At 35.8% G+C, this 15,639-nt stretch overlaps 1 protein-coding gene across 3 annotated transcripts in view; it reads left to right on the plus strand.

Annotated features, from left to right (window-relative positions):
* Nucleotides 1–15,421, plus strand: part of UBL3 (ubiquitin like 3) — a 55,806-nt gene extending 40,385 nt beyond the window's left edge. For 2 of the 3 annotated variants that reach the window (XM_023918745.2, XM_086881665.1), the window contains exons 2-5: nucleotides 5,255–5,363; nucleotides 8,891–8,977; nucleotides 13,174–13,251; nucleotides 13,657–15,421. In XM_023918745.2, coding sequence (XP_023774513.1) covers nucleotides 5,255–5,363; nucleotides 8,891–8,977; nucleotides 13,174–13,251; nucleotides 13,657–13,709 — 327 coding nt within the window. In that variant the 3' untranslated portion in view covers nucleotides 13,710–15,421. Of the gene's footprint in view, nucleotides 1–5,254; nucleotides 5,364–8,890; nucleotides 8,978–10,078; nucleotides 10,186–13,173; nucleotides 13,252–13,656 lie in introns of all 3 variants that reach the window. The other variant, XR_015284710.1, reaches the window with a different exon arrangement.
* Nucleotides 15,422–15,639: the final 218 nt, after the last annotated feature.

Here is a 15,639-nt window from a genome sequence, read left to right on the forward strand (position 1 = left end):
GTAGTGATATGACACTTTTCCTTCTCTGCATTTTAATTTTAAGTTGGGGAGCAATCTTAAGCTGCTACTGGAGCATAAAATTGATTGATACCTATTAGTTTGTTTAACTGAATAGATGAGAAGTCACTTAAACATTAAGAAGTGGGATTTCCAACCTACACAATGTTTATTGATGTTAAAGTGACTTCCCATTTATTTACCATTAGCTGTGAAATCAGAAGCCCTGTGGGATTTTGTAGGTATGCCTTAAAGAATGAACAAACTATGCAGATGCCTAGAACAAAGAAAACACAACTTACTCTGTGTCAGCATATATGTGACCCAAATTTCTCTTCCAAAAATTGTGGTCACTGTAATCTTTTCATTAATATAATTTTATTTTTGGGTGGTTTTCTGTTTGGTGGTGGGGTTTGTTGTTGTTTGCAGAATATAATCTACACTGAAAATTTTTATTGTGTATGCAACTGATGGGGTGGTTACTGGAGTTGTGATTGTGAGATTGGGGTGGGAGGGAGATGGTGAGGTTTGCCTGCTCGAGATCACAAACAGAATGTGCTATTACATAACTGTGCAGAGGGGATGTAGTCTGCAAATTCTATTTAATCCTTCTTCTGATACTCTAGCTGCCCTTGACTGCTTTCAACAGTAATGTTACAGTTGGTACTACAATGCAGAAGTGTGAGGATATGATCTCTATCACTTTGTTGTAGCAAAGGGCTGGAACTCCCTTTGGTACCCTGAAAAAAAGAAAAACCATAATCAGGACAGTTGTTGTAACATCCCCATTTGAAGAGTAAACTTGTCAGGGCTATGAGAATTGCAAAAGTTTTCTGTGACCAAGACACTTGACAAGAATAGGTGGAGGGGCTTTAAACATACAAGGAATACAGATACAACCTCCTTGGCAACTTGTATTATAGGAAATAGGAGACAGGATAGATTACTATGAATCCTTTCTTAACTTGAAAAACAAAAATTAGATGCTTTTGTGTCAAAATTCTTGTACCTAACCAAGACTTTTTTCTGCACTTTGAGTAATTGTGTATGCATATATGTTCTCACATTTTCTTCTTTTAGTTCTGAGGTTTCTGGAATTTTGCCAGAAATATTTTTTTCAGATCCCCTATAGTTTGTTTGCAAGATTAAGTAGTACAGCAGTTTCAAGTCATTAAATTTACCAGTATTCTTGAAGGAAATGAGATTGGACTCTAAATTTAGAGGAAAGTTTGGGGATTATTTGCTTCAAACCCTTTGGGGTAGCATGATATGCAACTCAAGAATAAGATTCCTTCAAGCCGAGATTAAGAAACATAAATATATATGTGTGTGTATATATATAGAGAGAGAGATAGAGAGAGAGAGAGAAACATTCAAACTAAATGTGTCAGTGGCATACTGTACTATAAATAAGAAAATATTCAAACCTTTCATTAGAACAGCTATTTCTTTGCACTTGATGTAACATCTGCTTGACTGACTTAATTAATTTTGGGCTTCTGCTGATATGTGATGATTTTTTTTTAATGAAAATATTTATTCTGCATTTTACACATACTTTGTAATATACCCTGTAAAATGATTACCTTATCTCAATATGCCTTTTATATTTCATAGTAAGAGTATAAGAAATGCTCTTCAGCAACAAGAACCTTATCTATGTAAGGGAGTTAGGGGGAAAGAAGAATCTAACATTTTTCTTTCTTTTTTTTTCCTGCCTCATGTTGCTTATATTGATTTTATGGTGTATATTAACTGCAAAGGTATGACTTAATCAAATTTTCCAGGAAGCCAAGCTAGTTTCGGTTACTTTTTAGTGATATTCATCTCCTTTCTGTACTCACTTCAGTGTGTCTGGTGATCTCAAAACTCAGTAGTGAGAATAAAAAGAAATGTGTCTCCCTAACATTATGGTAGAAGAAGAATAACTTCACTTCTCTCTTAATGCAGTGCCATAATCATACTGAGCAGTGCTAATCTTTTGGGGATTTTTTTGTCATCTCCTTGTAGAATCCAAACTAGGTAGTTCTAGGAAGTGGATGATTTGGTTTTATGTCTAATGGCTAGGAAAGTGTTATGGTCTTCAAAACAGGTAACCCCCACCACAGCTTAACTACACACAGATGAAGCAAAGTAAACCCTCAGATCAATTATATAAATTCAGAGTTTGGGAGCTGCTTAGCCAGAGGGAGCAAGCTAAGGGAGGTGTCTTGTGAGCCAGTTAGAGTATAGGAAACAGATATTGGGAATTGGAGTGAGAGTCAAAAGGGCTGCTGGGAAAGAAGCTAAGGGGCAGGCACTTGTGCTGAAAATTTGGGGTTGGTTTGTTAGCTCTTTTAAACAGGCAGCCCATTCCAGGCACAAGTAACAGTTTGTGATTTGGTCTGAACTTCTAATTTTTGGCAGTATGTTGGTATTGTAAAGAGGTGTATTAATGCTTAAAAAATAATTAAAAATAATGAGGTATTGAGAGAGTGGAATCAAATGCAGTATATCCCACTTCCAAAAGCTGAAGCATGGCAAACTGATGAAAAGAACTTACTTTCTACATGCACATTTTTATAGTGTCATCTGAATATGTACTTAGTAACTGATGTGGTGCTGTTTTGCAAACCATTGGTTAAACAGGAGAAATTACAAAGTTTTAGAGAAACTGTGTCTATGAGCCTCATATAAAGGACCTAGCTGAGAGGGGGGAGGCAGCTCAGAGAGAGCTTGTTATTAAATTCATTATGAAACAACTGTCAGATGAATTTTGATGTTTTCTGTGTCATTTAATGACAAAGGTAAGTGTAATGACATCTTGATGCTTGAATTCATTGGTGACATGAAGTGTGAAAAGTGCTTGTAATGTAGAGAGGAAGAAGAACTTTGGGGGGTTTCTTAGGTCCAGTGCCCAGAAATTGGGGGAAATCTGAAACATCTTTGTTACGTAGAATACTTCTTTGCACCTAACCTCCTTTCTCTCTGAGGGATGGAGTAGTAGGAGTGGGATGAAATTTGGAGCCATGTGCTTTTAGGGTGATACAGCCAAGATAAAAGCTTGGAGGCTGAATAATTGAAAGGATCAAAGTAGAAAAGGGTGCAAAGTAACCGAACAAACAGCGTGGTGCAGTTATGAAGAAGGTATATGTGCTCTTGGGATACAATCACAGAAGTTGTTTCCAGCAGACAGAGGGAATTACTGGTGGTGTTATACAAGCATCTGGTGAGACATCATGTAGTACACTTGTCGTTTGTTTGAGGAGAAAATAGAAGAAATTGTGCAGAGACAGGCTCCTAGGATGAAAGGAGGTCTCACTAGAGGAAACTGGAAGAGCTTATCTAGGGTAGTCCAGCTAGAGAAACTGTATCTGTGAGTGTTGTCTATACATACACAGGTGGAGACAATAAAGGGGGGTGAAATACTGAAACTGAAAGGCAGTATAAGCAAAACATCACCTGAGCATAGTCCAACTTTTTGAAGCTGTAGTTTCATCACAGTAGTCAGGTTTTTGGAGTAAACAGAAAGAGTAGAACTTGATTTTCTCTTTCTGCTAAATACTGGTGAAATTTGAAAATAATTCCTAAATCATTATGGAAATTTCAAAGAAAATAAAACTTTGTGTATAGCCAGATATATTCTGAATTTCTGAAGAACTGTTTTTGACTAAACAGCATTAATTCTCTCAGTTTCTCTCTTTCAAGTGTTTTTATGATTTCCTGGTATGCAATGATGCTGCTGGAGTGGCTGTGTTGCTTTCTCAGAGACATCTACCACTTGGCTGCTTTCCTGGGCTAATGGGAGAACTTGTATTTTCCAAAGGGTGTTAGTAGGAGGACAGGGAGGAGAACCTAGCCTTTTATACTCACTCTTTTTATACTTGCTACGCTTTGAAACAGACACTGAATTGCTTTTAAGAGGGGTCAGTTCCTTCACTGACCTTGATGTGTGCTGGATGATAGAGATTGTAATTTGGATACCTCCATTAGGTGCTTAAAGATAGGTAGGATGAATCCAAGCCAAAGCATTCAAGAAGCAATAGATGATCTGTCTGAAGAGCTTCTGAAATAAGTGGAAAGTAGGCAGCTGAGGCAGGGCTCTTATGGTTCAGTGGATATGATGCACAGAGATTTTTTCAAGAAGTCTGGAAAACTTGGACACTGCTGTAAATTTTTCACTTGATATTTGATGTAGAAAACAGTTTACCACATTCCAACAAAGAAAGCTTTGTTGCAACTTAACTAAAGAGAGAGCCACATCTTGAGTGTGACTTGGAAAGAAGTATCCAAGCAGTTAGTCTGCTAAAGTCTCACTGAAGCTTGATGAAATGTGGGCTTGTAGGTCACAGTACAACAGCAGCTAGACTCCTGCTTGCCTTGGGCTTTGCTAAGTGTTAGCTACCCAAATGTATTTTGTGACCTTGCTAACAGTTGCTCGAGGAGCCAAAAATTAATCTCTTTTGCATTGTAAATAATGTCATAGTGAACTCTTTATATGTGTTATTTTAATGCTATATGGAAAATGAATTCTATTCAGTAATTTGCAAATAGAAGAGAGGAAAATTATGGCTGAAGGTGTTGGTGGTTATATGGAGGAAATTAATGAAAGAAAGATTATGGTGTGATGTCATTACTGTGTAGCATGTGGACCTCACTTTGCTTGTGGTGAAAGACAGTAAGACAGTTATGGGAAAAAGTTTTCAATTCAGAAGACTTGCAGAGGGAGTCAGGAAGGCAGCTTTGTGGCAGCTGGGAGCAAGGAAGGATGTTCCTCCTGACTCCCTGGCATTTTGTAGATTGACTAGCTGAGATCAGGAGGGAGCATTCTAGGGCTTTTTTTTAGGCTCACAGGCTATTCAGGTACAGATTTTGATATTTTAATTCTCTCTGTTTAAGTTAATTTTTCAGGTTTATATTTTTCCTCTTCACTCAGGAGCTATGTTGCTTATATGTCATTGCTAGAGTATGTTTCTACCTTATTGAAAGCTATTTTTTACTGGCACAGTTGCTTCAATCACTAACAGAACCTTCTGGTGTTTATAATCAAAAATACCAGCTGTTAATATAATCTTCCTAGATTATGGGTTTGTGAACAACATTTTATTGACCTCTTTGACCCTCTTTTTAACATATGTTAACATGTTAAACTGTTTTCTCAAATAATTTGGATCAGTCTTCCAAAACCAGTAACAGTTTTTAGTAACTGTAAAAAATAAATAATTTAACTCGTCTCTGTAAACTTTCCTAATACTGATGTTTTGGGTTTTTTTACCAGATAAATTTGCGCCTCATCTTGGTAAGCGGGAAAACAAAAGAGTTCCTGTTTTCACCGAATGACTCTGCTGCAGATATTGCAAAACATGTGTATGACAACTGGCCAATGGGTGAGTAGCAGTGTGGCTTTGGCTTTTTAACTGGCGAGCAAGGAGCTTCCCTGTATATTCAGACTAAAGTGTCAGTAAACTGATCTCTTGCTCAACGTTCAAATTAATTACATCTATTCACTATCTGGACAAAGGTTTATATAGAAATACAGGTGTTCTGCCTTTTTTCTCACAGTTCCTTCAGTCGGGCAGATTTGTAGATGTCAGGACTGTTTCCTACTTAGTTTCTAGAATTTGTTTCCCCAAACGGAAGTACCTCTTTCCCCCCATCTTTAGAAATTTTTCTTTATCGATCAAGTTAGCAGATCTAGTAAGTGTGAGGAAATGTTGGAGATATAAAACCTCTTACATGAGGACAGCTAAAATAAAGCATGGGAAGTCACAGGAATGCATTAGTGAAATTGAGTCTGAAGTACTTTTTCCTTACTGCCTTATCTTGGCAATACTGATCTGCAATACTGATATTTTTCCAGGAGAAAAACAAATATAAAAGCCCATTTTAAGAGTGGATGCTGTTTGTGTAAATATACTTGGTGTCATACAGGAATACTGGCTTCAGAAAATGGACTTGAGAACTTAAGATGTGTATTCACATATGTGAATAGTTCCCCAAAACAAAGTGCTTCTGTTCTCCCTGACTATGATTTCATGGGAAAATAGCCAAAACACAGACATAGCATTACATACGATGAAAGAAAATGCTTCTTTTGGTACAGGACTTCATTTGGGTTACTGTTTTGATGTTAAAAAGACTACTATTTAGGCAAACTAAAACATTGCACTATCTGTTTCTGTGGTGCCTTTGTCAAAGACATATGGTGGATGATAGTTTATGCCAAAAAGTTAATGATGATAATCGGTATTTTAGGACTTAAACTGGTCTTTGAGGTCAGGAAAAAAGTTCAGTTTGCTGTTTGATTTGCTGGGATGCAGTATTATGTATTTAGTAAAATATGTAATGAAGAAGGAGTTTTAAGTCCTCTGAAGTATTAGATACAGATGTAAAATGCTTTAAAAAATAGGTTAACATAGCATCTGCGCTGTACATATTTTAATGTGTGTGTATAACTTAACTGTTATAACCAGATGTTCTTTGTGTACATTTATCTGAATTGGTAGAGGCACAACTGGATTTTTTTCCTTTACTCCTTTATGCCTGTGAACATGTGAGGTCATGTTCACAGTCTTGTGAAGAGCTTGAAAGTTGCAGATTCTGAGTTTAGAGTTGGGAAGAAACACAGACTTTAAAATCTCTTCTTTAAAAAAAGTAGAACCAGACATGGAAACCTCAGTTCAAATACCTGCTGTCCTGAGGGAATGCTCTAAATTTTGATGAATATTTAATTGCCTTTGCAAAGAAGAATAGTCTCAATTTAAAAGAAAAAGCCCAAAACAATCTCACTTCAGAACAGCATATAGATTTTCACAAACATTAGCCCATTTGCTGTTTTCAGACTGAGAGTGCTCCTCTTTGCCACAGGACTGAGAAATCTTGATGAGGACTAATGTTGCCTTGAAACAGATGTTACAATGGTTTTTACTGCCATTTTGACTTGTCATTATCTTGTGGGGGAAAAAAAAAAGGAATGAAGTAACCTGTCACATGCTGGCAGGATTAAGGCAAACCTCACCCTACCTCTTCTGGGAATAGTTGTTAATTAAGTTGTTAATAAAGGATTTCTAAACTTGCAGTAGAAAATGCCAGATTTATTTTAATGCATATCATCTAGATAGATTACCTCTTCTTTTCTTACCCTCCCCATTTTCTTCTAAAATATTAACTTTTTTCTTGTACAGCAATTATCTGAACTTTTTTTTTTAAAAAAAAAGGTAGGTTCAGTGAGTACTTGGCTCATTTAGTCCTTGGTGGAAATTAAAATTTGAATTCATGTCAGAAAGAAATGTTTCAGACTTCCAGCCAAGAAGCAGAAATTAAAAGGATGGGTAACTTGGCAGCTTAACAGTGAGAAAATACCTGTGCCAAAATCAAGTCTGTCTTCTTTTGGTTGTGGTTTTACATCATTATGGCACTGTCAACTGGCTGAATTTCTCCTCTTAACATCCACAGTATAGTGGAGTTCAGACTGTATGGAGTAAAAAATAAGACAAAACAAAACTGTTATGGTAGCAGTGTGATAATTCAGGTCCTTGATGTAGTCTACTTCACAGCACAGCAGAACGGGCATGTGCTTGAACAGCAAGACAATTGAATCAGACCCTAAGTGGAAATACTTGAAATTCAAATAGCTTTGGTTGCCTAATTTGATCTAATCTTATAAACCAGGCACATGGGAGCACCTGGGAATGTTGTAGCTTCTGCTGTTGGTACCAGCCTTGCTCCTGCCACGGTCTGGAGCTGAGATAGCTCCTGCTGCCCAGTCTCTGCCTGCTTGCTTTTTGCACCAGATGCCTCTCCGCACATTCTGCAGCTGTGGCTTTTGTTTTAAATGCGAAGCCCTTCTACCCTTTTCACTTCTTCTCCTTTTGTGGTGCCAGTTGCTATTGCCTGTATGTTAATTGTGTGTTCCCAGTGAACAGGTTGGTTTCTGTGGCTTGTCCTGATCCCTTGCTGAATATTCATTTTGTTATATAAACCCTACAAAAACAGAGAGAACATTTGTGAACAACTGTTGCCAGATATCTGGTCATCTAAGAAAGATCTAAGACACTCTATTCCCAGAGAGACCATTTAAATTCAACATTTCAAGGCTTTATGATACTTGTTCTGAAAGCAAAGTGCATATTTATTTGTTCTTCATATTGTGACAGGGAATGGAAAAAGAGTAGGAAAAGACCATCAAAGCTTATCATTTATTTATGATGGCTTAAGTATTATAGGAAGATGCATGCTTGCTTTTTTTTTTTAACCACTGTTTACCACATAAAAACATTCACGGATGGCTCCTTAAAATGTATTGGTGGGTGTCTGCTCTGAGAGAGCCTCTGTTCTGGCTCTGTGGTGGCGGTCAGGGGCTGCTCAGGTCACTGCCCCCTCCAGACATGGAACTGGTTGGATCTGGCCATCATCGAACAGCGCTGAGCTGCCTCCCGAGCTTTTTTTCAGTGCTGTGATCTCAGAGTCCTGTTTCAAGTGACCCATCACATGCGCGCTCGCTCTGTGTGTGGCAGCTTCCCGTTGCTGGAGAACAGCTCCAGTTAGTCAATTAGCTGGTGACGAGGAGTATGGCTTGGGAAACTTCAGAATGGCCTGCATATCAACAATCAGAAAGCAATTTGCATGTATGAAATATTTTCTTTAGGACTTGTGTATGTGCTAAATATATCCTGCAGTCTGTGACATCAGTAATATTTATACTTGCAGACATAAAATTGCGTGTTTCAATGTGCAGTGTCAAATAATAAATTCAGCTATAGTCTTCAGGAGTGCTGGCCTTGAATTATCTTCCTGTACCTTCAGCCTGTGTTCTTTCTTTAGTGTTCCTGATTTTCTTCCTGGGTAAAGGTGAGAGAAATGACAAAAGATATTTTTATTACAATGTAACTGTGGAAATTCTCTCTTTCTTCAGATTGGGAAGAAGAACAAGTCAGCAGTCCAAATATCTTGCGGCTTATTTATCAAGGGAGGTTTCTTCACGGCAATGTGACATTAGGAGGTATGAAAATAATTTTCACTATACATGTTACACTTAGGCAAAGGGGATATTTATTTACAGTTCAGTAAATACTACTTTACTGTTCAAGATCACAGGATGGCATGCTTTGTACTGTTTTTCTTGTGCATAGAGTGACATTGTGCTTTATTGCATATTTTTCCATCTTGTTAACACGAGTTGTTAACTTTGTGAGGTACCACCTGCTAAGTAAAGTCTCCTCTCACACAAAGAAACTGTAGTGCTGTTTTTATTTGTTGTCTCTCTAAATGGAATATTTTGTTCCACCTCTCTTACCACATTTGCAGGACAAGCTATTTAATTAATATCTGAAGTGTTTTAAAATGCTTGATAAACTTTATGATAATTAGTCAAACAATACTTTAAATCTTAGTGCAACGCAGGAAGACACCCTATGAATGAGAATGAGGGGAAGCATTCTTGCTGTCCAGTGCTCTCCCAGGGATACAATTGCATAGTTATGTGAAAACAACAGTAAATGGCTTCACTTGGTTTGCTAAGGAAATGCAATTCAACTGTGCCCCCTCGTGGCAAGTGTTTTCCCACAATTACGCATTTTGGTGGGAACCCTTGATAGAGGTGTGACACATGTTTGTTAAATCATCTCTCCTTTTGTAGGTAGCATTTGCCATTAGAAATATCAGTTGTATCAATGACTAAACAATATGAGAGTTTCCATTCTGTGCGAGTTTAAAAACAAATTAATGCTCCTGCTTTGTAGGTTCAAATTATGCTTTGGTACCTGAATGCAGTACAGAAAGGAGAATGTAATATAATACAAAATCACCAATGAATTGTTTTTCAAGAGGAATCTGAAAATAATATTTCTTTTTCAAGTTAAGAGGAATCTTAAAATAATATTTCTGGACTGCTTATGGTGATATTCCATGTAGAATTGACTGGGATGATACAGGAATTGATTCACTTTTTACCATTCCTGGTGTTGCCTAGTAATGTACTTATAGATTTACTCTCTACATTTATAAATTTTTAATGCTTCTATATATACAAACAAGATCATTGTCAGCTCAGCTGGAAGAACTCTGAAATTTTTATTCACTCTTTAATTTGTATTTTTACCAGGTGACAGTGAGTGCAGCTAGTAGCAGTTGGAGTAGAGTTGAAAGACAAATGTTAAGTCTTGGATCATCTCTGCAATTAAAGATGCTAGTCTTACCCTACATTTCCAGGCAAGGATAGCTAACTGGGATTTACTTTGCCATTCATCTGAGTGTTGCTCTTTACCACCAGCATTTTTTCCCTTTAGTGACATTTGTCTAAATTTGAAAAAATGTTGAATATTTGTTTAATATATTTAATATTATATTTAATGAGTTAAGCTGAAAAATAGTAGCTGCATGCTGATGACTCTTGCATTAACTTAGATCTGTGAATTTTGAACACTTACTTGGGTTCAGGGCATTTTAGTTCATTCTTAATCATTCATGCGTTGCGATTTAATCATCATGTTTTTACCCCAAGGATCTTACATGTATATAAGTGTTTTTCAAAAATATTTTTGTTGCTGTATTGTTTTAAGAAAAAGAATCCCTAAAACATTGGCTTAACTTCAGCACTAATGAAATTATCAGGACTAAGATTACACAGCTGAAAGGGGAATAGGAATTCATGAAACAGCCTGAAAAGACTCTTACTTCAGTTTGTGTTGTTCATTAGAGGTAACCTTAAGTGAACTAGTTACCTTTAAAAGGGAGGTGGAGTGGGGGAGGTTTCTTCCTAAGTACAATATTTATGTTATGTTTCTTATTCTATTATAATACACTTTCGTTATACTTTTCTAGCTGCAGTTCTCTTTGACTGAGTTATAGCACTTAGTATTATATTTGCTTTAGGTGATTAGGAAATATTGACTGGAATTTGGACCTCCTGAATCATCCAGAGAAACAAAAGTTTCCAAAGAAACAGTTTGTTGTTTTCTTTTTTAACTGGAGTTCATTTTTTTTCACTTTTACCTTACATGCCTGTGTAGTGGGTTATGAATTTGAGACTCAAATTCATAAGCTCAAATCAATAAACCAAGAGGCCTCAAAAATGAGAAATTGATAAGAAAAAGTGCTTTTGAGTGAAAAACTTTATTTTAAAGAAATCATCCATTTTGATACCTCCTCTGAATGGCCTGTCACTAAAAGAACAGCAGAGCTAATGGCATTGGAAGCAGTGTAGAAGAGACACCTGTGTAAAGCTGCACCACTCTTGCCTGCAGTTCTTGAGCCACACTGTTTTGTTATGTCCTGCCTGTGCAGAGGGCTGGGGAGTTGGCTAGCAAGGCAGAGTCTGTTGTTCAGCTTCCAGCAGGAAATTTAAACCTTTAGCTAAATATTTGTTCTGCAGTTTGCATTTCAAATAATATTAATTAGGGAAGTAATACATAATCAACAGTTCTCCATTTCTTGGTAGATAATGGTAATCAGCAGCATTTGCTTCCTTATTTACTGGGGAAGGGAAGTCAACCCACCATGTGCCATCCACATTCTAAAAGGGAGTGAAAAGTAAGTTTTGATGAGAGAAAATACAGAACAACAATAGATTTGAAAAGTTAGGAAAGTAAATAAATACCATTTTAGTCAAAGTGAGAGAAAGGGGTGAGAGCACAAAGAGAAGAGCAAGAAAGGATTACTGAGTATAGGCTGCTCAGATGCTGTCAAAGTGCTCCAAACAAGGAGCTGGAAATTTCTATCAAGAACTTGTGTAAATTATGCAAAGCACTAGTTGAAATCAGTTAATATAAATATTAGCATTGTTGTACTTGATTACTGTAAATAGTTAATCTCCACAACTCATTAATCAAAACTCCTGAATTGTGTTGATATTATGAAAGATGTTCCTCATGTTATTATTTTGCAATTCAAGGGTTTACGTTTAGAAGACAATACTTTTCCATGGAGTTTGCAAAGAGCATGTTAACAGAATTTTCAGTTGTATCATGGTATTAAGTATCCAAAATACATCATCTTTGTCAGAATTCAAGCTATCAATATCTTCTAGTTGCAGGCACAGGCAGTGCTTCAAGTAAACTAAGCAACTTTGGATTTGCCTTTCCATGAAGATGGCTTTTCCCAAAGTACAGCTGCATTAAAGAATCTCATGGAATTCTGTATCAGTTTGTGTGCTTACACCTGTGTTTGAACCTGTATTTTAATCATAATTTGCATTTTTGAAAATAAATATGTAGGCAACGAACATGATTTAATAGTGGTGTTGTAGTGAGGCTTTTTATTAGTGAATCTTTAATCTATGCTGTAGTGATTAAAACAGAGACGCATTTGTCGCTTCAGTTGCCTTCAGGTTTATTGGCCATTCTTTATTCATTTATTCACTTAAAATGCCATTTCACTGTATGTGAAAATAAAAGTTGTAATTTGAGTTTGATAGGACGAAGTCTACTCAAATCAGAATTATTTGTGTATTAAGGATTAAATTCTTGTTAAATTTATCGCTGACTTTTTTCCAGTATAAGGTGGGAAGGACAGAACTTAGTTCATCTTTGCCTTCTATTTTTTAGAAAAACAATCAAGGAAGATACTCCAAGTATACAGTGTATTTGTATACTTAAATTGGAATGTAAAAATTATCATTTTAGTTTCAGACACAAACATTGTGGAAAGAACCATTTTTTAAAATTTTGTGTTACTAAAGCTCACAAAGGCAGCATTGTGAGAACTACTTTAAATCTGATTTTTTTCACATGCAGCTGATGTTACAGATTAATATTAAAAGGCAAGATGCAGTTATTTTGTATTTTGAAAAATCTGTGTCATGGATCAAAATATGTTTTAGGAAAATCTGTTTTGCAGTAGAGGGTTAGTGTTTTGATATCTTAGGCATAACAATTTGGTGGCTGCATTAGCAACGTTTTGGCATCCTTATCATTAAAGAGTGCTTAACACCTGAGTCTTGGCATGAATGTCTACTTTTTTACACAGAAGAGGAGGGCTAAGTTTCCTAACAGGAGTATGATGTCTTTAAGAATTCAATGCTCTAAGTGACTACTGTCATGCCTTGTGTCCCTGATTTACCAAACTTCAACCAGTAAGCAGTTCAAACCTAGCAGTATGAATTTAGAGGTGCTAATCCAATTATAGTTAGTTTCAACTGGGTATTTTGGAGAAAAAAAGGCTGATATAATTGTTAATAACTCTCCCTTTCTCCTCTTGCAGCATTAAAACTTCCTTTTGGCAAAACAACAGTGATGCATTTGGTGGCTAGAGAGACACTGCCAGAACCAAACTCTCAAGGTAGGCTGGGCACTAGAGGAGTTTCTTACTCGAGTAATGGCAAAGTGGTCAGGTCTCTTACAGGCTTTTTGAGTATTTCATAGTAGAGAAAAGTCAAGTCCTTGTACACTTTTGTGAATAAGGTAATGGAATGCTTTTGTACATGTTTGTAGAAAACTAAGAAATTAACTTTCTGGTTTAGCATTTTTATATAGTGCAGAAACTTACTCAGACATTAAAAGCTCTTGATTTTATTGTGAAAAACTATTCCTGATTTATTTTTCAGTTATGTATGTATAACAATAAATAATATTTTACTGGAAATAATTAAGAACATACTTTTAATAAACATACTCTCACACAGAAAAAAAGCCTTATTGCTTTAGAAAAGGAATGTAAGTAAAATAAGCTCCCTCTTCTTTGCAGGTCAAAGGAACCGTGAAAAAACTGGAGAAAGCAATTGCTGTGTAATCCTGTAAACCCTGTTAGCTTTACCTGCTAAGTGTGATGTAATATAGTCTTTGTCTTTCATGCTGCTGGAATAGAAGAGGCCCTACCTTGCTTCAAACACCTGTAGGAAGAGCCTGTCTGTAAATCCATGGAACTGAAATAATACACGAACACTGTCTCATTAGTCTTTTTAAAAAAAAAAAAGTGAAAGATCTATGAACACTTTAATTATTTTTTTCAATTCCTCCTTTTTGTTTGTTGAATAATCTTACAGTACATCACTTTTTGAAAGAATTCAGTCGCCAGAAAGGTTTGTGTTCTTTTCCATAGCAGGAATCTTTTTGCTACCACAAAAATCTGCATTAACCGGATCTAACCAGTCAAGCTTTCTAGATGCAATTTGCACTAAATATGGTTGACAGTATAGTTCTCATCAACAATATCTAACAATATTTGAGACATCTAGTAATAACCCACAATGTATAATGCAACACTGGAAAATAGTATATTAATAATTAAAACAAATCTCACTTATGGCCAAATCAAAGGAAAAACTGTTAAGTCGATTCTACCTAAGTCAACCTCGGTGGCCAAACTGGCACAGAATACTAACTAAACCAAGTCTAAGTATATATATTTTCACTACAACAAAGAAAAAATACTATGTGCCTGTAATTTAAAAGCACTCTGTAGAGGGCTGATGAAACTGATTTTTTTGTTACTGTGTGCACTCCAATCGTGTGTTAGTTGAGTGCTTATTCAGACAGCACAAACAAGTGCAGAGAGTGCATTTCCTAGCCTTAATATGGGAGGGGTAGTTTCCTGTAGTTCATAGGCTTTTATTATTGTGCATAAACGTTAGAAAACATCATTTACTGATCAATTTTATGTATTTGAATATTGGCAATTGGTGTTTTTCAGTCATTTTTCTCATCTGTACCTTAGACTCCAGTGTCATGCTTACTCATTAGAGATTTCAAAAAGAATTATTAAAATTTAAAAAGCAAAAAGAAAAACTTCTGCCATAGTACTAGTTTTTTTTTCCTTTACGTAATCTGCATTTGGTATTAGTGCTTGCAATGGTATTAAAATCAGAAAGCTGATTTTTGAAGGCATACATAATTGAAAAGGATGCCATTCTTTTATTTCATATCAATAATTTAAATGTTGATATGCGAAAGAAGTTTGCACAGCACTAAAGCATGAGCTAGTTTCATCTAAACCTGTAAAAAATAAAAATAAATAAAAATTAAAAAATATAAAAGATTTTATATTTTTTCACTGGGGAGGAATTCTTCCTGGGTGAAATTACAAATATGTGTAGAATATATTTAATAAAAATCTTATAAAATACATAACTATAGAAGTTAAATATAGATTGGCGTGTAGTATAATAGAACAATATTCCATATAAATAGCTTTAGCCTTTAAAAAACTGAGTCACAGGTTGACATTGTGTTCTGTACTTAAGTGTCCACAACTCTTACAGATGTTCTGTGTAATCGTTTTTCCGAATGATTGGCATCATTCAGATGTAAACAGGTTATTTTATTCATTGTTACTGCTTTGATGAAATGCTTTATATGCAGTAGATTTACAAAAATATTGTTCATACTGATCAGAATTAAATTTGTATAGAGCAGAGTTTTAAAACAAATTGTAAATAGCACTAAACATTTTCTTTCTGCAACCTGTACTGATAGACACTTCTGTAAACTAAATAAAAGAATATTGTAGTGCATTTCAGTGGTGTTTCAAGGGTTGTAATTGGGTCTGAACTGCTTTGAATAGCACTTCTTAATCTGGAAGTTAAGTAAGGACTCCATTTTATTTCTTTATTAAAAAGGAGGGGCACAAAGCCTGCTGAAAAATGCTAATGGGATTTATCACTTCAATATTTGTTTTCCTTTCACTTCATAAGTGGCCTGGAAGTCTTTTTTTTCTGTTGAAGAGGAATGT

This window comes from Cyanistes caeruleus, chromosome 3 (genome assembly GCF_971803275.1).
Source record: "Cyanistes caeruleus chromosome 3, bCyaCae1.hap1.1, whole genome shotgun sequence".
Lineage (NCBI taxonomy): Eukaryota > Metazoa > Chordata > Aves > Passeriformes > Paridae > Cyanistes > Cyanistes caeruleus.